The 23,631-nt window shown below is 48.3% G+C and overlaps 1 protein-coding gene across 6 annotated transcripts in view; it reads right to left on the reverse strand.

Moving 5' to 3' along the window:
• LOC126547642 (acyl-CoA Delta-9 desaturase-like) overlaps positions 1-23,631 on the reverse strand; it is a 109,269-nt gene that overhangs the window by 37,997 nt on the left and 47,641 nt on the right. The window contains exon 1 of one of the 6 annotated variants that reach the window (XM_050195557.3): positions 9,177-9,441. The exons of the other annotated variants lie outside the window; for them this stretch is intronic. Coding sequence (XP_050051514.1) covers positions 9,177-9,182 — 6 coding nt within the window. The 5' untranslated portion in view covers positions 9,183-9,441. Of the gene's footprint in view, positions 1-9,176; positions 9,442-23,631 lie in introns of those variants that run through there. 6 annotated transcript variants of the gene reach the window in all.

A 23,631-nucleotide genomic window follows, 5' to 3' on the forward strand; every position in this document is an offset into this window, starting at 1 on the left:
ACAATCTGAAACAGCAAGATGGGAAAGGAAAAAAAGAAATCGAAGCAAAGCGTTTCCAGACAATATACAACCAAGCGAACTGCGCCTCTGGGTGTCATTCAGTTTCCTGGAGCGAATGATAAGGATACGAAACGCAAACTACGTGCCGTACATACCGGGCCTCATTGCGCAATACGTAGATGCGGAAGGTATTCAATTGAGATCCAGATACGCAGGGATCTCTCTTGGCTGGTGTAGGTCGCGGACAACAAGGTTAAGTGAGGAAGGAAGTGAAGCAGAAAGAAAATCTGGATGCCTGCGGCGTGCTGCTCAATGTTTGATAAGGCCGCGTTCAGACCCGAGTCGCTATAATGCGGTACTTTCAAGCGTCGTGCGTATGCCAATTACCAACACTGAACCAATTAACACGAGGCTTAACGTCGCTAGCTATGGAGCAGTTACGACAGATGGAATGGTACTATGACATAACACAACGGCGTCTTCTATATGGTATGGGATCGTGGGAGGTGTCCTCATATCATCTTATTTAATCTACGCTTACCCAACTCCGCGTGAGTACGAGAGCTTCAGGTTGAAATACCTTTGGAAGGCATTCGAATTAAAAATTTGCGCAATATTGCTTATTTCCGTGTTGTTTCTTGTGGGTCCTCTTTCAGCTGCTTTCGAACGCTTCTTATACCTCTTGTGTCCATATATCTACGTTTTGTCCCCAATTCCGCTCCGCCAGAGAGGGCCAGCAAACCGGGATAACTTTCCGGGATAACTTCATCTTTTCTATTCTCTCTGTCTCTTTCTCTGTTCGTTTCAAGTAGATGTAACGGTCAATCCTTTTAGTTTTATTCGGCCTCTCATTCACTCGTTTTTCCTTCATTTCACTTCACTTCACTAACAATACATTTTAAAGAAGAAGTAATGATGTCCTTGAAATCGTCTCTACACATAAACACCTGCAACTCTATTTGTTTGACGGGGTTTACCGTTCCAAAGCAACATCGGGGCTGTGGGAGACGCCGTTGTGGTGGGTTTCAATTCAGAATGAGCCACTTTGAGCCCTTTAAACGTCTGCCCAAAGCAAGGTACGCGAGCGTTCTTGCGTTCCACCAGCCTCGGATTGCGGCCGCGGTCGGGAATCGAACTCGAGACTTCGTGCTCAGTAGTACAACCTTCATCACGAGGGTTAATACTAAAGTGAAGCTAGAAAACATCCAAATAAGGAGAAAAAAATATTAAGTATCGTGTGGTGTGGGTGGCAGACCTGAAACCGCAGCACCCCGTAACGTATGCGTTAACGCCCGTAGACACCGCGTGAAGAAGGCAAGCTTTGCTTTAGTGACGTTTGTTCTAGTTTAGTGAGTTGTTGTTTGCGATGGCGGTGCAGCCATAATGAGAGGGCCGCAGACCATCTGTCAATCATCATACTGCTCCAGTTAGAGAAGACTAGGGTTACATGAGGTGCATGCGGGTGACGGAATCGAAACCGGGAAGGCTACTCGCAATAAAAGGGGATGTAATAGATTGTATGTATAGTATTTCCATAGCATTGTATCGCTCAGAAGAAAATGACGTTCCATACTACGATTCCTAGCTTAGCAGCTATTCATCAAAGCAGAAAGATAAGTCCGTTATGTCAGTACATTATTTTCCTATTCGCCAGTGTATTACTCTTACTCCCAGTGTAGGACAGCAAGCCGGACATTCGTCTGGTTAACCGCCCTGCTTTTTCTTTCCTCGTTTTCTCTTTCTCTCTGTCTAAAGTTAAGGTTCAAGGCAGGTAGATACGGCGCCTCTGCTACTCAGGTTTAGCGCAAAAGGTCACACACACACTCTCTCTCTCCCTTGCCTTTGTGGGCGTTGGCGGTGGTACTTTGCCTGTTGGCGCTTCAACTCCCTTGCCAATGTCTAAGATCATCTTTTGAAGCTTCACTTTTTCTTTCTTTTTTGCCACCTTTGTTCTCCTACCTATCCACCCATCTACTACCTAAGAACTACCTATCTCGAAACTGACTTTTTCTTTAATTATGCGGTTTTACGTGCCATAACCACGATTTGATTATGAAGCACGGAGTAGTGGGGGATTCAAGATGAATTTTTACCACGTGGGGTTCTTTCCCGTGCACCGTTAAATTGGAATTTTTTCCTAGCTTCGTTGCTTCAGAAGTTGGTTAAGTAATGTTGACTAATTATCTAATTAAGCAAAATACAAAAGATAGCGTGAAAAACTACATACGAAAGTGAGCAACATGCATTTGGTCGCGTCGTCTTAGAGTGCATCGCCATATTTTAAAACTCTGGCTAAAGTTAACTCAAACAACCTGTATAGAAGCCGACGTGCTTGACCTGCAGATGAGATTTTCGACGATCGCCGACTCTGCTACACGTCTCTCTCAAATTATTTTCCTCGATAAATTGCGAAATGAAAACACCTGTAGAGCCGCGCTCAAATTTCGCATTAGGGAGCATCGTAATCATCGGTGAGTGTTCAGGTAGATTAAACAATTCTTTCTTTTTTACTTTTTTTTCGTTCGCCGTCAAATCGGCTGATTGGCTCGCGTTTTCTGTCGTCACTTCTGGATTCTCTGCCAGTGCATGAATGGTTTCGTACGTGGGAACGCGGACGGAGGAGGCATGGTTCGCTCACTCCGAGCCTCGATCGTTCCTTGTAAGCTCCTCTTTCTCGATTACAGTCGGATACAACTTTAGAAAAAAAGGGGGCGTTTACTCCTCCGACGCGGATGCACACGAGCATCCACCAATGGGCGCGCACTCTGGACTGACGTCATGAGCCAGACGGCCGGTGACCCCGCCGACGAAGAAGATGGCCGCCCGCGCTTCGAACTGGGCCAAGTCGCGTCAGCTGTGTGCTTCAGCGATAAATGCATTGTTTTATATAAGTACTTTTTCAATAGCAACTGATTCATTTTAAACTTGGAAAATGAGCAGTAGATACGCCATATACATGCGAACAAGCGCAGAAGCCATGCAGAGCTGCTCTTTCTACTTTTGTCACTTGCAATGAAGCTAAGGAGCAGACGACGGGCAGCGTTCTAGAAGGCACGGGGTTATTTTTCTGTCCCTATCCGGCATGTGCTGTAGCACATGAGAGCTCTACTAAACCAGTCATCAAAATACAAAAGTCTTTATTTATACCGAGGCTTGCGCGTTTCAGGAGCACGATTTTTCGAGCGGGACTATTTTAGCCGCGGAGGCAATCGGCTGTCGCGCTTCGGTCATCTGGGCGGGGCCTCCCCTTTCTTCTAAAGTTGTATCCGACTATAGTGCTGTTGTGACAGAAGACGAGAGAGATCCTCGCTGTCATATTTCAGTCCTCGTGTCTGAGCCACGTTCTGGCCGCTGGCCAGGCTAGTGACTACCTCAGCTTAGCGGCGCACGTTGCGCGTCAATTAAGCCTGCTGCTAAGACAGGTGCCCGTCTCTTTCAGACAAACCTAGCGAAGGTATGCTAATGGATGCCTTTGTAAGATCGGTTATCTATGCCGCTTCCATATTTTCACACATTGTCTTATCACAACTCATTCTCACAATTGGCGTTTTTCTTGCTTTGTTTTGTTGTTTTAATAATGGCACGCTGCCACAACATTAAGAAAAGAGCACAGCTATAAATTCACGTTTCTGAGCCGCGAGGTACTGATTCGGCATTTGCACAACAGTTGGGTCATGCGCTCATCTCTCTCTCTCTTTCTCTCATTAGTATTATTACTTTAATGACAGGACACTGCTCGAATACAGTGTGGCGAACAGACGCACGTTGCAGCGCGTTCTCTGAACGCAGCGAATGCTGATTTCAACGTGACAACCGGCATTGTTACTTGGGCTAAATAGTGCCCTTTTTTTTTCCCAATTTCTTTTTCAATGTTCAAGCTTCGCGGGACCACAGCGACGACAGAGGTTACGTTACACGTGCAGAAGACCTAGCTGCCATAAACCTCCTACTTTGCCTCTCGTAGGGAGGCGTTGCTATTGGACGAATGCAGCGCGATGTCGATTCTTGCGTCCTTTTTCTAATAACGCATACACTTATACACGCCTCCCGCGGAGGGAACGTGTTGCCAGTGTAGTGCTAAAACGCTTCGACTCACAGCGCTTTCTTTTTCCCCTTAATGGCGCGTGACTATTGGCACCACTCTCCGTCGCAAATTACTAGGAAACTGACTTTGCCGGCCTGTCAGAAACGGACGATAACACGAATGCACATAGCGTCAATAGACAAAATTCTTACCCCAAGCTCGTAAGGAAATCGCGCCTCGGGACAGTGATGCATGCGAGTCGCATGGGCCCTTCATTTTTTTTTTTTTTTTTCATCAGGGTTTGACGTCCCAAGGCCACGCACGGGCTATGATAGGCGCCGGGAATGACCCGCGACGACTTCGGGGTCAGCAGCATAGCCATATCCATGGTCACTGATCCTCTGCGGAGGGTTCTGGTCATCTTATACCCAAGTAGGGTAGTGTCGGTAGCTTTGACTCGTCAGCATCTCCCCTATACAGACCACGGTGGCAGCTATATAACGCTCCATTCCCTCCAACACAAGCGTCGGTGCCACCATTATAGGTTATAGGAACCGGCTTACGGAGTTCAGTAAAATTTTCGGCACACGAGTGCTTCGGTTGTAAAGGAGTATTGCACGAGCCACCAAGTTGAGCACAATTCGTCGAGTCGTATTTTATAAGCAGCGTACAAGAAATCGCCGGTCGATTCGGGTGATATACCTCCCAATCCGCCTTATTTGAATATACCGTCCGGCTTTTCCTTCCTTCTCTTTTCCTTCCTTTTTTCGCATTCAAGGGTATCGGTTCCTGCCTTGAAACCGCATATCACGGCCGTGTCACGTGCCACCAGCTTTATGAAAACACGACTTCCACGCGCTGCGCAAACATTTCCTCTAACTGCTTTCCCTCTTTTATACATATACTTTTTTTTTTATTCTCTCTTTCGGTTGCCATGTCTTTCCGTTGGCAACGTACGATGCCGGTTAGCACGCTAGCAGCATCGGTATAATCTCGCACGTTCTCTTCCTGCTGAAGCGGGCAGTTTAATACATACTGGCATCGGCACGCTCCGTACGTCAGAGAGCATTCCCTTCCTCGTTCTGGCCGACAACACGTGCCCAATGTCATCGCTGTTCCTGCCTTTCAGTTTTCAGCGACCTCTCGGGTATGAGCCGGAAACATTTTGTCAGAGATTTTCTCTGACGAAGGCATCGTAAAAATTACTCAAGTTCTTTGTTTATATGCATATAAGCTTAATCGAGGCGACAGCGTCTCTTCTGGACGTAAACAGGCATACACATATACAGTGGAAACACGCGAGGGCGCGCTTTAAAGTGAACACTACTTGTGCTCACCACCACACGAATCTGCGTTCTGTTACACATAAGTTGCTGTAGGAAAATTGAGGTAAATAGTAAATGGGCTGTATTTCTCCTCAGAAGCGAGTCATTTATTTTTATTGCACGCATATTGCAGGCTTAGCAAAACAAACTGTCACAAAGTTGCTAACGAGATTGAATTGGGTTGATTTCTAAATTGCCGCTAACTTCTCTATCTATCTATCTATCTATCTATCTATCTATCTATCTATCTATCTATCTATCTATCTATCTATCTATCTATCTATCTATCTATCTATCTATCTATCTATCTATCTATCTATCTATCTATCTATCTATCTATCTATCTATGTCGAAGAGGGAAATTGGGGGGAAGGCGAGGCAAGATGCGACATACTGCCTGACAACGACCAACCTCGTAGCTGTTACACGAATTGTGAGTGAGTGAATAAACTTTATTGTAGGTCCGGCGAGGACGCGAACTCGTCGCGCACCCGGCTAGTCCCACGTCGGGACCGGCAGGTCTAGCCCACCGGCCCGGTCGCGGGCACGCCGGACGGCCAGGATTTGCTTTTCTAGAGCGGGGCTAAGCAGAAGCGAGTCCCCCTCCTCCTTGATGAACTTGGGGTATGTCAACCCGCACTCCCAGAGCATGTGAGGTAGAGTGGAGGTCTGGCCACAGGACGGGCAGGCGTCGTCGCGATACACGTCGGGGTAAGCCTCGTGGAGAGCGGACAGACACGGATATGTGCTGGTCTGTAGGAGCCTAAGCGAAACAGCTTGCGCCCTATTCAACTTGGGGTGAGGGGGTGGAAAGACCCTTCTGGACATGTAGAAATATTTAATAATCTCGTTGTGAGTAGCGGGGGCGTCCCTGTGGCCGTAGAGAGGAGGGGAGTCAGTGCTCCTTATAGAGGAAGCGCGGTCGATGAGGTCACGCGCAGCTTCGTGAGCAGACTCATTCAGGTTCAGGGGAGCACCCTCGACCGGCTTGCACGAACATTTAATAACGAAAATAATAACGAATTTCAGGACGCGTTCATGCGCAGGCTAGGCGTTGTCTATGGAACATTTAAGAACGCGTTCTTAAATTTGTTATTATTTTCGTTATTAAATGTTCGTGCCAGCCGCTCCGCGTCTCACGATCTGACAAACTACAGCGCAACCCAATATAATATTACAAATAAGAACGAAAGTCCTAATAATCGAAAGGATTAATAAGCTCACAAGAGTGGCTTGTTGGGTGAGCTGATACAGTCGTAAGGTTATGCCAGTAAACGCACGAAAAACTAGAGAAAATCAGAACGCAAGATACAGAGAAAGGAACCGGAAGATTGCGGTCTTGAAGATGGTGTTTTAGTATGCATGCTTTCTGTCGGACGAAGGCGTTAGCGCAGGCAAAGGGCCTTTTCTTAAACAAGACCTTATGACTTTTAAGAGCCCTGAACTCGGTGTACCATGAACCTTCAGATTTTTGTATAGTTGACTGCGATTCCAGCCGAGACGCGTATTTGGTACGTTTCTTGGCGCATTAAAAGAACATGGTCTTCTGCTGTTATTCCGTCTCCTTTTCGTGCACCTAGAAGGTTAAAAACAAAACCAAGTTCCCAGTTTTCCTTTAAGTTCATTTTTATTCAATATGTGCCAGCGCAATTTTAGTCGGCAACGAACGCAGCTTATTGTAATTCTACTAATGATGTTCTGCAAACTTACAAAACACACCACACCATCGCGTCCAGGGATGGGATGATAGGTGCGGCCAGGGGCGAGAGTCGAAGCAAAGGCCAACGTGCCACACTGGCACAACAAATACTAGATAAGCTGAAATGAGGCATTGTAGCTTGCCTGCGGCGATGTACTTTTCCAAAAATGAGGATCTGACGTAAGAACTCGCACCTTGTCGGCGATGTCGCAGTGTAATAGCGCACGCAAGGAAGTGCATCTGTGAGAGCCCATAGAGTTCCTTGAACCGTTGCTACAGAATTGCATGGAGTCTATGAAAGGTAGACGCGACAATAATATTGCAGTACGCATTATTTCTTCTATTTTTGGCAGCGACGAAGCAAGAGACGCTTCATCTACTTCACGTAATAGGCAGTTAAAAAAAAGAAAACATAGCATCCACAAGCCGACTTGGCATACCTAAAGAAACAGACCACACTTGCGCTCTTTTGTACTCTTTCTTGCGTTCTTTTCGTGTGCTTTTTGCGCACGCCAGGCCGATAGCGCTTTCTAACTTTGGATCATCCATTTCCAGAACTCCCCAATGCTTGGTGCATACCGACACGGATGTAAGTCCTACCTACACGAAAGGGGAGGGGGGATAATTCTGGGCTTTTACGTGACAAAACCCCCATCCGATTATTTTGACCACTGGGGAAATCATTAACGTGGACCTAGATCTAAGTATACCAGTGTTTTTGCATTTCACTCACGCCGAAATGCGGCCTAAATCGAACCCTCGACCTCGCAAGCTCAACAGCGCAACGCCATAGCCACTGGGCCACTGTGGCGGGTCTACGGCGCAACTCCGTGGCCGCGTTCTATCACGACGCTGTGCTATCCCTCGTGTTCGTCCTCGTCTGTAGTCATCAGCATAAGGACGTCCACCATTTTGCAGTTGAGAACAAACGATCACTAGCATACGCGTATGTAGCATCTAAAGGAGCAAATCAGTTTTGTGGTAATCCACGAGGTGGAGGAGTTTTCGTGAAAGAATGAATTGTCGTACAACCGAAAATAGGGCGAAGCTAAAAAAAAAAAAGCACGCAGTTTCCTCAGAGAAACCTGCATTAGTTTATTTTGTAGCTCTGCGCTCCTTTTCGCGCATAGCATCTCGCAATGGTTATTTTCGAGCGCTGTTCAAACGCTAAATAGATATCCCAGAAAGCCACACGCGCTCCTTTGCAGTATTTGAAGGCAGCATATTTTAGTGCCCGACCTGTAGACACTCTGCACTTTGTCTGGTCCGGGTGATTGATCTGAACTCATTCCATTTCTCTCTTTCACTTCGCCGCCCCCTCCATAAGCCTAGGGTAGCAAACTGAGCGAAGTCTAGTTAACGTATCCTGCGTTTCCTTCCTTCGCTCTCGCTTTCTCTGTTTAGCAATACAGCTTCAATTTCATCTTACATTAACCTATTAGCACTTTGGGAGTGCTCTGAAACGACCACTCGAAGATGCCCAACAGCTCCCCACTGTTACGCAGCACGGTACTGCGGTCCGGTCACCCTCGGTGGGTAATGTGATCAGCATTAGATGGAAGCACACTCCCACCGCCGTCGGCTGAGGTGCCATGCCAGGTGTCATTTGTGCGCACGAGCTAGCTAATCGGCTCTGGATATGCGCATGTTAACCTGGCAGATGAATGGAGATCTTATGGGTCTTCGTGGAGCTATCTGAAACGTCGAGTCTACCGGAGATAAATGTACGTACCGCACTCACGCTTCTAGCCGCTGACCATCCATGAAACATATAACGAGCACTCAATCAAGCTTTGTCACTGATTACGTTAATATAGATCCTATGCAATTCCATTACCACTTATGTTATCAAGACGAAAGAAGAACACCACGGGAGTGGAGTACGCTTGGTTCATGTGGGAGATGGGCATGAGCAGTAACGACCTCGCAACGTGGTTCGGCCAGCTATCACGTTGCTAGGTCACGACTGGGAACTCCACTGTTTCTAGCAAAAAATGAGCTTCGCTCAAAAAAAATTGGCCTCGAAAGGCACATCTGAGAGTACACAGCCCTGAGAAATGCAGTCCTAGAAATCGCAGCATTAAGACTACGATCGCACAAATTGGTCCCGAAAGCGCCGTAATCTTACCGACATCTTTGAAGCAAGGCCTGCGTCTATCCGAGATTTGGTGGGAGCTCAAGCTGAAGTAGCTTAGTTCAGTTGGAAGGGGCTGGGCTGGCTGGCTTCGGTAACAGACCCGAGTGCGCGGCTGTCGGCGTGTGTTAGTCCAAGTGCAGAATAGAGCGTTGGTCAGCGTGTCCTACGCTGCGCCTCTCTCTATAGCGTGCGGACCCGGCGACGACAAGGGAACACTGCGATACGTTCGCCTTCGATACGCGTTAACATATTTGGCAGAAGAGCTTCTAATTGAGGAAAAAAAAATCTACGGAACCGACCACTACCACAACAAGTGCGCAAGCAAGCACGCGCCAAACGTGTAGCGCTCACCACATGACCTCTCCTCCCCGTCACGCCTGCCCTCCCCCCCCCTCCCTTCCCCACCCTCAGCTCATCGGCAGTTCTCGAATGCCAGCGAAGCGAATTTATTGCTACAGCTTCCTGGGCGCTAAAAGCAAGAAGGGGACTGGGGAGAGGGAGAGGCTCGAGGCAAATTGGAGAGAGTTTATCCGATGGTGAAAGGACTAAGGGAAGAAAGGGTCAGGCAGTGAGGAGGTTGAGACGGCAGACGAGCATTCAGAGGGAACAGTACAGCTGCTTCACACTAGCGTAGGGTGAATCGATCACCTCTCTAAGCCCGCGCACGCGAACATCAATGCACTGTCAATGGCGTCACGCCTTCTGAGTTCCCGGCAGCACCACCTTCCCCAGTGACATTGGCAAAGGCCGTCGGCAAGACCTGTTGACGCAGAATGCCCGCTGACGTGCATACGCTCGCCTCATCCGATGTGACATTTCCCATTCGTTTGTCCCGGCGGATGGCGAGCAGTACCTCCGCTCCGCCGTTAACTGCAAGGATAGGTCGTGCTTCATTTCGATAGTCACGTCCACCCAATAACGAGTGAAGGCCAATTACTGGTGCCATCCTGCCGTTGCTACGTCATAGAAGATTGGCAATGACCAAATGGAGCCGGGTACTATACGTGACAACGCAAATGTTTTCTGCGCAGCAGGTTTACGTCATCACGAAGCACGAGTAAAATAGTTTCGTCTCATAAATTCGTAATCCCGCCTTGTTCTCGTCTCTTTTCCCGCCTATCTCTTATCCTCCTACACATTTCTGAGACAAGCAATTTATCAGATCCACCCCATAAAGCGTCGACGATCATCGTTATCCTCTTTACAGCGAGGCGGGGGTGGATGTCGGTCGTGATATGCCGTCCGTTTATTGCAAACAACTTTCCGTGCGCATCTTTCCTATAATGGACGTCGCGCTCGCTGGCTCGCCACTAGCGATTGCAAAGGACAAGCACATCGTTGTTTGCCGATGGCCGCGGTGACTGTCGCCGTAGCGTGCACTCTACAAACATGCGATCGCGGCGCTCCGCAAAGCAGGCCCGTGGCGCTCGCTAATTAGGTATCTCGCGGCAACGACTTCTTCCGTGAATGCTGGACATTGAAGGTTACACTGTTACGTTGCTGAGGCGAGAGCGTCCCCGCGGACGAGGAAACACCGGAGGCGGTTGTCTCAGGGGCGTTTGTTTAAACGAGTCTCTATCCGAATTATTGCGCCTGAACACTATCCGTTTTCTTCGCCCTTTCGTGTACTTTCTCGTGCTAAGAGGAAAATTATCAGATTACAGTGGGATGAGGAAGCGAAAACTTCATCGTGTACCGCTCATGACGGCGTGCGTGTGACTTACGACAGAGGTAGGGAAGTGGAGAAGAAGGGCGCAGAGCTGCAGACACAGGGGGCCCGCCTCCGGGCTTCTCTCGATACGTCCGCTCTAGCCCACTTCACTACTTTTCCTCGTGTTCCCGGCCGGCTTTTCCTTTTCCGAGAGGTGTACCACCTCGCTTCGCGCCAGGGACACGCGAATGACGCGTGGCCGCGCTTGGCTCTTCTTCATCGGTGCCCGAATCAATGAGATGCGGCCTTGCTGCTGGCCGGCTTCGTACGCCGAAACAGAAGAAAAACAAAACGTGCTCGCTGGGCGCCCGGCGTGCGTGAGACGAGGGGAAGGAGCGAGCGGACACGCGAACGACGCGCGCCCGTTGTTTTTCGTTACGTTGGCACGGAGTGGCTACCGATATACGGCGCCGCAACAACAGGCCGGTCTGCTGCGGGAGCGAAATAACGGTTTGGAAAGGTTGGGCAGGCTTCTCTTTGTAGGGGGTAACGCGGTAGCGGGGCACGCGCTGAGCCCACCGTCGACTACAGGCCGCGATGGCGACTTCGGAGCGGCGCGTGCGGCCTCTCTTGCGATGGGTGCTCGGCGTGCGCCCCGAGCGGCGTCTCACTAATCAGTTAGGCGCTTATTAGCTGCGCGCTGCCAACGCGACAGACACGAATGGAGTCTGGCGGCGGCGCTGTCATTTGTGCACTAGAACTGCAAGTGAGTTCAGAACAAAGCCCACAGCAGAGAGGGTTCGATGCTGCACGCTCATAACGCAGTGAAGCCGTACACACAGTGCAAGGGCCGTATTCGAGGATATAAAGTACGTTGACTGGCTAAGCAGATGGGAAGATTACCCGTCGTTTCACCGAGGCATGGCACATGACGTCACGTAGCGCAAAAGTGAAGGTACCCTAGAAACGGATGATTAGAGAATGCGGTGGCCCCAGGTTACAGCGCGGCGATGCAGCAGAACTTGCGGTTCAGAGAGGAATGGACGCAGCCGACGCGCTTTCACCTACACGCTCTCATCGTAATGCGGAATTCGTCGGAACGTGTGGTGCACCTATGTGCGACTCGTGAGAGACCACATAAACTATTTCACACCGCCGGCGCCATTGTTTCCGTTATCGAGTTCAGTGCCGTCCTCTCCGGTCAGGAAGACTCGCGCTCCATTATCCTGAAGGAGTTCGTAGGAGCCTGAGTGAAACGGGTCTTAAACTGGCTTGACTCAAGACCATTTTCAGAAGCGAAGGTGCTTGGACCACGGCCGTGCGCGTCGCTGGTGGAAAACCCCGATGTCGTTGCAACAGCACTTCAAGTCGACAAGTATCTGCCATTCTTGTCGTTCCTTTATTCTCTTCGCCCAGTGGAGGGTAGCAAAGTGGTCGTGTACTTGCTTAACCTCTCTGTCTTACTTTGCTCCCTTACTGGAAGCATAGTGCATGGGCGAAAGGAACGTTTTACGAGATGAACTTGTCTCCGCAAAAGCCTGGTTTGCCTAGGAGTACTGACAAAATTTTTGTATCACCTATCCGTTTTTTTTTTTTCATTTTGGAATGAGAAAGCACTACATGCCCAATCACACGAAAATCCGGCGTCGTCATCGGCGATGTGACCGAGCGACGGTACCAAAAATGGTCCACGGCGCAAATAGTAAAAGCACGTCAAAAATGCTCGGATTGACATCACATTTTCAGGAAGGTTGCTTAAACAAACTAAATTAATGGATTTGAAAAGAAAATTCCGTACATTTCGGCCTCGGTGGAAATTGAACCCGGGATGCCAAGGTGAGAGACTAGCACGCTTTCCCGACGCCATGGCGGCTGCACGGTTCTGGCCGACTAAAGGTGTGGCTTAGTGCGTGCGTCGCTAGGCATGTGATGGCACAGCCAATGGGAGGGATCGAAGTGGCGCCACGTCATGAGTGCATAACATTAGCGCTCTGCCTTGCGCGTCACTTGGTCTTCGGATTTCATCAGTGTTGTCTACTGCGACGCACTCTCGACGCCACGCCACGAGCATATAAAAATTCGTCGTTCTACAGCAATATGGTGCGAATGTTTCCTGTCTGTGCCCAACGTATGGGCAAAACACACACAGCGAATCAGCATAAATAACCTTAATGCACGTCGAAAACATCGATCTGAAAAATGTCTTTAAAGCGACTATAATGCTTTCGAATTCGCACACGTAAGCAGTCTTAAGTTCTTGCCGAATTTCTTCTTTTTTTAATATGTAACTGCGGATGCATCTATCATGATATAAAGGTTCAATTTCACAAAAGTGTAATAATGAATTCGTTACATTTTAAATCAATGAAAACTGTTGTAAACGCGCCTCGAGTGGAGCGCGACTTGAGGCTTGAAGCAGTTTAGTGACATCAAGGCAGTCGGAGGTTGGGCCAGATGATGTGACAAACTACGTTGCGCGCGCCAGCGTGCCCCATGCGGTATCCGCAGGTCAAACTCCCATTTGTGTCTCCAAGCACATTGAGCACTCGATGGAGCTGAGAAGGGGAGAAGGACCCCTGGCGCTCCCAGAGAAGCAGCAGCATAGGACTTGTCGAATGGTGATTACACGCAGAGGGACGGGGAAATGCGAGGACCGATCTTAAAGCGCGCTCCCATATAGTTCCCCGACACGGTCCGGATGTGACCTGCGACCACTACGCTGTATCATTGCTCCGTGCCTCACAGGTTTGGTATACGCTCCTGAAAGTGGAGTTGATGATATTGATCATTAATTGGCAACCCATTTGAAATGGGGCAGTGACAAATAGTCACCTAGCATGCTTGAGTTATTCATTTATGCCATACATGCTTTTCTTTCTACAAAGTCTTTCTATCTCTTCCTCTCCACCTACCCCTTCCCCCAGTGTAGGGTAGCCAACCGGACTCCCTGTCTTTCTTATATCTCCTCTCTCCCTCTCTTGCCGGCGAGGGCCGCGCCGCCTGTCGCAGCAGAAGCGCAACTATGGGACGGATGGAGAATAGGCACCCTGTAAAACAGCGTAGTTCGCGGTCTAGAAGCCGATCGGGCACAGCATGGTATTGTCGAGTTAATAACAGAATTAATCTTTTGAAAAGACGTGAGCCGACGCTTACGCTTTCCGTTCCGCGTCGTGGGCCTCGTTTAGTCGGCAGTCCTCAGATCACCGGCGAACGTGTTCGCGGGCTCATAGGCTGACATTCCTAATGGCATCGCCGGACGTTTGCGTCTTTCTTTTGGCTGTCCGCAGAGACTTGATTAAGATGTCCTCGCTGTCATGTTACGGCAAGAAAATTGCTTAATAAATCTAGATTGATGTAAAATGCATGTCTTCTCTAGATGGTTGTTCCGGGCGATCTGATGCCTCGCTCTATTCCCCCGCGATCGTTCATAGGCTCCAGCAATTCTCTGCTCTCGCGCTGGCGACCAGGGCAAGCTCCTGTTCCATCAGCATCCGATAAAGGTATGCGTGTGGGAGGTGCTGGTCACATGGAGCGGTGGTGTCTGGCTAATCGGACCGATTCACTTTTAGTCGCAACTCAAGACGAGTTCATTCCATTCATACTTTTCAATTACCTTTGTTAGCGTGATGCCTGTCGCCGACTTGCGGTAGCACTGCAATGCATAATAATAATGCACCAGAACGCCACCGTGAGGCGGCCCGTATTGCAAAAATCCGGATTTATGTCTACCTTAACGCAACCATAAATCTTAATTTCCATTTCGCTTCCTACAAAGTGTGGCTGCAGTAGAAGTGATAAAGCGAAATGCGTTGACATTACAGTGACGTGAATATAATAGGTGCACTTCATCATTACCCCTGCGCATTACCTCGAGAAGAGGCTAATCACTTTGAGCGCGCTCATGTAAGCGAAAATTGAGTGCTCGCAAGAGCGTTGAAGCAGTGCCACGAAAGAGCGAGCCACTTTAATACCGAGCCGAGTCGTGGTCGCAGACTATTGAATTGTTACGTCAAAACATAACTTTCTATACCGCGCGTCGACGTCCGAAGAAACCTTTTTGTGCGTTTCCATCGCTTCCAATCTCGCTACTCCAGCACACACACATACGCAATAAAGACATTTTCTTTTTACCACGAGGACGTGTCCAGCGGCGTATAACATTTGTCGTAGGTGGAAGAGAATAATGTTGCGGTTGACTTGACTTTCACAAAGCAAGATTCGCGCCATTTCTACTGCACTGAGCAAGAGCGCGCATGAAATTTTGATGCTGGCACAACGCGGACAAAAAGGTAACTCCGTGCTAGTTTTGACTGAACTTGCCGCGCGAAGCGCTGATAGTTCTTGCTCCGACGCGGCGCCTGGGCAATGCCAGGAGCCTATAACATATGACCAGCAACTTCGTGACCACGTGATAATTTCTGTGGTTTAACTTGCAGCCAACTTCACGCCGAAGTCGCGCTTGTCACGAGTTTTAAGTTGGTATAATTAAAAGACACCATAATTATTTGCTGCGCCATCGAAGAAATGAGCCTTCATACCGTTATTACGGAGTCAATAGGTACCTAATAAATTAGATACACAATCGACAAGTAGTTCTAGCTAGCTCGTGTCAATACACGTAGAAATAATTGTGCAGTTAAGCGGCCACTAAAAGACAATTCAATAGTGCTTGTCACGAGCCTGCTATTGACGGCCACCGTGTCAGGCATACGTCTAACTCTATGCAGCCAAGTCTGAAATGCACGATAGTATACGTGCCGATTGTATAGTGCCGGCTCGGCGTGAGTTAGCCCGTAGACAATAAGTGCGTGTCATACTAAAGGAGAACGGCCTATGTGCAGCTAGTCCAAACGAACGAAGAAGCATCATGCATCAACGTGGGATAAACAAACAAATACCAAACCAAGAGCATGGGCGCAGAAACTCACAAACAATACCGAGTAATTTGTTACGCTTTGATTCTTCGTCCCACCGCCAGCTGAAGGAAACTCTAGCGCACTCTCACCGTTCGCGTGCTGTACGTTGATTGAGATCTGCGGCGCAAGGACAGAGAGGCACATGAGGATGTCGCATAACGCTGGTCGGTACACAAGGGACGGGAGTGCTTATACGAATGAAGACTCGTATGGGCAGCTTTGAACAATGGAGACACGTACTGAACGTGGCGCACACGAAAGAAAAGAAACGCAAAATTTATGGTCTTGTGGCTGGTTCTTTGCTCTCTTCCTTGATTATATATATATTCATTTATTTATTTATTCTTTCGCGCATTTTCATTTCGTGCTCAGTCCTTTGTTTCACAAACCTAGTCTAATCTCCATACAAACCCGTCGCTTGCATAGAGCTAGCCAACATTATCTCTCTTGCTGCCTCTTGGTGTTCCTAGACTGCTGCTTTCTTTATTACCCTGTTCTTTCAAGCTTTCTCAGTGGCAGAATTAAGAATTTCAATGCTTTCGAGAAATCAGCAGCTGCCAGTGATAAGACCTGTGCACCAAACCTGGGTGCACAGTGCCTTCTTTGTCATCTTGTCCGCTTTCGCGATTGACAAGCGCCATGAGAATGGTTCGAAGGAGCCAACTGCTACGACGCACGTCGGATTCGGATTCACAAAGTTATTTCTTTCGTCGTCGTTTATGCGGGAAACTTTTTGTATTCTGTATAGGCAAACGGTACATACACCCAACGTTTTATCTCTCTCTCTCTCTCTCTCTCCTTCTTTCTCTTTAGATTGAACAGATTTCTTCAAAATTCGCACGGAAAACAGCCAACATTTACCTATTCAGGTGGATTAGTGAAAGAGTGGGACATTACTTACACGACAAAACACAATGCCCTCGGGGATCATTAAAGATATTCTCACATTCGCGTTCTAATTATTATTTTGAAAGCACACATTGCTATACCGAAATTCAAGTCAAGCAGGAGTGAAATCATGTCTTGCTTAGAAGAAGTCCTAAGACTAACGCCACTTTAGAAATACTCGTCCCCAAAGTCAGCTAAAATATGCATCGGCGTACCGGTTAAAATTGCCACGAACTGCTCGATGGACGCTTTTGAAACGCTTATTTGGAACGCCAATGTCTTTCGTCACGCATGTTCGTAGCATGGGCATGCCGAGAGTTGGTCTATTCTGAGTATTTATGCTAAGCATAAAAAAAAAAAAAAGAAACACACTGTGGGAATCGACGTAAACGAAGCTTTCTGTGCTGTTTGCTTTGATTGACGATAATTAGCGGTCACGTTGACGGCGAATGTATCATTTCTTCAGCGTTTAGTGCAACATAAGAGTGGTGAGTTGATGGTAAATGTTACCTTTGGTGTACCAGTGCTGTTTCTCTACACAGAATACACAGCGAGACGTGTTTGCTTGAGGCGTTGTTGTGCTCCATTGCTCATAACCTCCGAGAAGGTTAGTATTGTCATTGCCTCACACAGCACATCGCATCGGGGCAGAAGTGTTAAACATTGCTTGAATTGACACGTTGCAAAAAAGTGAGTGCACCCTGCCGCAGGCATGATGAAGCGTTCGGCGTGCTGGGTGCCAGAGTATTTGCGTGGAAAACATTCTCCGTCATCGCCTTGTTGCTACCTGTGCCATCCGAGTTTGATCGCGTGAAATTCAGCTTGAGTTGTTTGTTTAGTCGTCTTACGTCGTGTCAAGATGATGGAGCAAGACTGCATTCCGTTTTCTTTTTTGGACACGGATGGACTTGCGACTTTTCGCAATGCTCGATGGCCAGCGACCAGGTGCGGAGCTCCCTGCACTCAACAACCGCGACCACGCTTCATGGCCATCGTGGTTGGACATCTAAAGAAGAGGGTTATGTGAGGAACGTTAGGCTCAATCTGAGCTCCAGTGACCCACAAGTGGGTCTTGTTCGGGCAGCTTGCACATGCCCCATTGGATTTGACGTCTGCAGATTAACTCTTGCTTTCCTCATCTTGTAGTGGTGTAGAAGCTGAACTATATGCACTACAATGCACATTTAGTTCTGTGCAAACTGTTGCCAGTATGTATTAAAACAAAGCTATAATGAAGCTCAAGGATGAACTGTAGTGGCTTAGGTGGACGCTAACACAACCTGTCGCGTCGTCAGCTGTCGAAGCAGGCTGCATTCAGTCAGCTAGCCTTTGCTTTATATCGCTCACTTATCTTGCACTTCGAGTGGCAGCCTAGTATAGTCGCGGACTTTGCGCCATATTTTCCAAAGAGATTGCATTCATATCATATAACTCGTCTTATCGAGTAGCCAATCTATGTGCTATTGAATGTGTAGCGACGTGCGAGACGGATAATCGTCAGCAAATACGGCCCTTGATATTTATTTCCTCTCGCAATAAAAACGCGTGAGTTAGCTGGCGCGCGCACACGTGCACGGTTTAAGCCGGTGAGATGCCCGCGAACTCAGAGTTAGAAGTGTACAGCGAGCACGACAGCGCGCTTTGAAACCACTAAACGATGTCGTCGCGTGCATGCCACAGTTAAATCCTGCTTCGCTGTCATTAACGTGCTGTCACATGCCTATTTATCCATGCAGTGGCCGTGCCGTTGCACTGCAGCCTGACCGGAAGCTCGGGTGTATGTGAAAACAGTTGGCATGTAATCAGGGTGGCTAGAAAAGTTTGAAGGCTGGCCTAAAATTGAAGAAGGGCAAACACTAATACAGATGACTCAGCAATGGCCAAAATTCATGATGTATACCTTTTATTAAATGCTCGCCGCGAATACCTGAGTGCTCCTCTGGTTACCACACTGAAGTGTCCGCATTCAACCGATTTACGGCGTTCGCCTGCTAGCTGCTGCTAGTCGTCTGCTAGCTTTCCTACGGCATAGGGGGCGCTCGCGAGCAGCGTGCTCGCGCATGCGCAGCAGCTTTTTTGCAAAGTGTCCATTATGGGACTGCACGTGCCAAAACCACAATCGGATTATAAGGCACGCCGTAGTGGCAGAAGAAGGATTAATTTTTGTCCCCTGGGGATCTTCAACGACCACCGAAACCTAAGTACATGAGCGTTCTTGTATTTCGCACCCGTCGAAATCTGGCTGCCGCTGTCGGGATCGAACCCAAGATCTCCAGCAATGCCATAGCCGCAAAGCTACCATGGCGGGCACAGAAGTGTTAAATTGAAGTGCGACGCCTAGACTATAGACGTCCGCACGCCAAGTTTCACCCTAGGGTGCCTCGATGCGCGCGCCCCCCTCTGCCGCTCCGGAGGGGGGCGGTGGGCGGCGCGCGCATCGAGGCACCCTATTTTACCCTATTATCAAGGGGCTTTATTTTACCCTTTTTACCCTAGATGACAGCGCTCGTTTCTCCCCTGGCGGAACGATTTCACCTACCACGAGTGTACGTTTCCGCCGCTTCCTTTCAAGGTCGCGCCCGCGCTTAGCTCGCGCTGCGCGCGAAATGTCTCTTGTTTGCGACGGCTTCTCTTCGTATGACTGGAAATTATTATTCCGTTGTTAACTGCAACAACAGCAATGTAAACACGAAAGCGTTGATGCCACCAGTGAAATTCCGCTGATTTACAAGAAAATGGTACGATAAAAGCAGACGGCAATCATGGATTACACTGTGGTGCGCCGAACAAAGTAACATTAACAACTGGCAAACGAAACAATCTCGTTTCTTGATCACTCGTCAATGTATGACGGTTTCTAAATGTATTCCACATCAATTTCATGATTACTGGATATACAATTCTTTTATCCAAATAAAAGCTTTCAGTTGTTAGACCAGCGCTTGTCCTGTCTTCTTTCTCGTGTTTGCTTTTTGTGTGCGCGGCCCAAGAATGGAAACTACTCCTGTTGCTTGCGCTAGCAGCGGCCGGAGTTCACGCGTGCCGAGAAACTGAATATGTGCACGATGCGTTGAATATGACCGGATTTCATTCCTGCATCACCACTGCACCGTTCGATTGAGTTACTGGACGATACACGCCCGCGTCTTGGTCGCGCCGGCATTGCCGAAGCAGAAATAATTACTAATGCTTTCAACTTCCGTCTCTTGACTACTGTTAAAACATTGCCAAGCGATTTACGCTGCTGCCTTTATTCTATATCGTAGGGGACGTACTAGTTAAAGTTGTGCGCGCAAGTCGTATTTGCGCTATGCAGCGATATATTTTGTGTATTTCTGCACAGTGTCGATGGAAGTCCATTGTTGGCAACGGAAGCAACACGAATTTGTAGCAAACAATTTGTAAGAAACTGCAAAAATGACTTAAGCCAACACGCATCGTGTGTGCCGATGATTTTTCCGGCGGCACATACGATGTCGTTTCCGATTACCTGCTCCCCGTCACTTACATGGTAAGCAGACGCTGCCCTTTCGCCGCATTGCAGCCATGAAAATAATCGTCAAGCGCGCCGATCTTCCTAAAGGCAAATAGAAGCGTGTACATCGTCCTTTGAATAAAACGACCAAACACACACACACAGGCACACACCGCGCGTACGAAACGTGCCCAAACACGCGCAGTGCAAGAGGCAATCAAGGCGATGCGAACGAGAGATGGGAGAGTGTACACCCGCTAGTGAAATTTTACCCCGCATGCGGCGCTCTCACACCGGCGCGACAGCGCCGCCCGGCGGTGCCGTTCTTGCCTATACGGGCTACGATGTCCCCTAGACGCTACGGTGCTTTTATGCGGCTTTGAGTCTGCCCGCCGTGCGTCAGTTGTCCGCGTGACAAATTTGGATGGTGTTTCTTTTTCAGAAATGGCAGAAACGTACCGCACCGTACCTTGAACTTGAATTTAGTTTCACGTCGCCTTTTCCCCCTCCTGCCCTCCCCCCTGTACGCGAATTGCGAGCGACGAGTTCCAAGAGGTTTGTGGCTGCGTCAGTAGAACCGACACAGCCACAAATTCCTACCGACGCGCAGGTGGCTGCGTCCGTGAAACCGACACAGCCACCTGCGCCGGTAGAACCGCCGTCTACCTATTCTCTGCCTCCACTCTCACCTACCCTCTACCATTCTATATAGCTCTCCTCTGGACAGCTGCATGCTAGTAGAAAGGTAAGCGCTGCAGTTACTGCAATGCTTGTGCGCGTGTTCCCGGATAATTGGAGCCGTCAAGAGGGTGACGCCCATTGAGCTCCAGAGAGCATTGGGCAGACGCGTGCAATCAGGACTCGATGTGAACCAAAGGTCAGTGGACGCCTCGCATTGGGCGCTCACGGGAAGACGACAAATGAAGCTGTGCAGGGCGATATGGGCTGGACAACCTTTGAAGTGAGAGAAGCTCACAGTAAAACTGATTATGAAGAGCGAATGAGGAATATGGAAGAAATTAAATGGGCTGAGAGAGTTTTCAGGTATTTGTACAGGAAAAAACATTGATTCACAGTGGCGGAAAAGAACTAGAAAACTTACCGGCAGGTATGCGACTTTCATGGTGAGCAACATGGCAACAGAGAACGTCGAGCGGAAAGTCAAGAGAGGCTGAGATAATCTCATGGGTGGCGGCAATGGAAAAGAAACCTGCCATGAGTAATTACTTAAGAGGAAAGAACGAGATCAGGAAAGAAACAATTTATGATAACTCAAAGGGAGGCTCATTACTTTTCGAAGCGATATCGGGATGCCTTAGAACACGCACTTTTAAGCGAGATATAAGAAGGAAGAAGCATGTGCTTGCTGCAGTAAAGCTAGGGAAACGATGAAGCATGTTTTATTAGAATGCGAAGATAGCTGCCCAGCGGTCGATTTAGGCATCTGTGGCCTACAAACGCTCTAAACCACCCCCCAACGCGGCATGCAAGGAAACAGCAGCAGCGCAAAACATGATTTCACTACTACACCATTCCATTTCACAATTGCAACATGTGGCCTAAAAGGAATAGTTAAAACATCATTAATAATTAAATATTTTTAATTAGCTACATGAACATCGCCACTTTCTAAGCAAGTAATACCCCCCCCCCCCCTCTACCCGAAATCTATCTGAAACGCCAGAACAGCGCTCACCTTGACATTTTCTAAATATCCGTACAAACTAAAAACAAAAGAGAAAAGAAACGGGCGTAGGTAAATATAGTGTGCCTACTACAGGTTTCCGAAGAACTCATGATTGCTAACTCGAAACCATAACGTAGACATGGCTTGATAGTATGATAACTATGAAAACATGTGCCTCCAATAACACTATCGTGTTGTTTGCAACAGAACGCCACTCACACAATGGCACATCGATACTTTTCTTGCGGACAGGCAGGTAATGGTAACAGAGAATTGAAAGAAGAAATTCCGCGGTGATAGGCGTGATCATCATCATGGACAAACGTAACAATGCGCAGGAAATATAATCTCCCTTATGCGATCCTCTGCAATGCACCACGCATTTCCACGCAATGCGAACTCCACGGTGACATGTAAACAGATACCAAAGAAACATTGTGCGTGTTTGTGAACGATGCATCTGAAATTGGCACCTGTCCCTTCTTTAACATTTAGACAATTAGGACAACTAGTAAAAGAAAGGCCACGAAAAAAAAAGGGGGGGGGGAATACGAAACACATAAGGAGTAATTAAATAGGTGATTTCTGACAGGATGTAACGGGAAAATAGGATTACAACTCTTGCAGTTAATTTCTGATAGTTTTCCCGCCGCTATAACCGCACTGACCGCGGCTGACCCCATCAACGTAATGTGCGTGTTTTGTGCATCAAGTGAACTTGCGATCACCAAGCTTACCCGCCGTGGTTGCTCAGTGGCTATGGTGTTGGGCTGCTGAACACGAGGTCGAGGGATCGAATCCAGACCACAGCTGCCGCATTTCGATGGGGGCGAAATGCGAAAATACCCGTGTACTTAGACTTAGATGCACGTTAAAGAACCCCAGGCGGTCGAAATTTCCGGAGTCCTCCACTACGGCGTGCCTCATAATCAGAAAGTGGTTTTGGCACGTAAAACCCCGTAATTTTTTTTAATCTCCAAGCTCAACAATTACATGGAATGGTCATGGCAGAGCTCAGCGTGAGTGCATTGACGCATACATTTGTGGTGGGTCAAGACGCTGTTGCGTCAAAGCACACGCTGAACTCTACATTGGCTAGCGGAGCAACCCGAAAAACAATAATAATAAAGGAGATAAAAAAAAGACTCCATTCATCATTTTCTAACACAAACTTAGTCTTACAGCCAGGTAGTATTCAAATTGAAAGCTGTAGCAAAGCCTAGCTTTAAAGAGAAATGGGTCAGAGAGAAAGTTCCATGTAAGCGTGATGACGAGAGCACCAGCAACAATAAAGACGAGGATAAAGTGCCGTCTCGCTACGTGACGCAGGACATGAAACATTAACGCGCACGGTGATATCACTCGCGACAATGCTGCCCGACTGGGAAACAACGCCAAGGCAGCGTACGCGAATCCCTCGCATGACGAATTGTCACCTTCCCGCCGTCTTCGTGCGATGAGCACTGGGACAGTGGTATTAATACAACAGCTCCTTCCTCGTAGAGTCGCTTGGAACGAACGGCAAAGCGAGAAGCTTTTCTCCTCACGGGAATGTCCGAGACACTTTTGTTTTATTAAGTTCAAAGGCATTCACATGACGTGGTTTATTCTCAGCGATTATTTATATTCCGCTATTCAGCATGAGGTCGCGGGTTCGATTGCTTGCAGCGGAAGCCGCATTGCGATGGGGTCGGAATGCGGGAGAGGGACAGCGAAGGGACATTGCTGGCACATTGCTTCTGCAGTTGGTGCAATAAAACAGTTGGTGGAAAAGCGCAGCTGTCTATCGCTGGGTGCGGGAAACATATTCGATCGCTCTGGCGTATAAG

Source organism: Dermacentor andersoni, chromosome 1 (genome assembly GCF_023375885.2).
Source record: "Dermacentor andersoni chromosome 1, qqDerAnde1_hic_scaffold, whole genome shotgun sequence".
Classification (NCBI taxonomy): Eukaryota; Metazoa; Arthropoda; class Arachnida; order Ixodida; family Ixodidae; genus Dermacentor; species Dermacentor andersoni.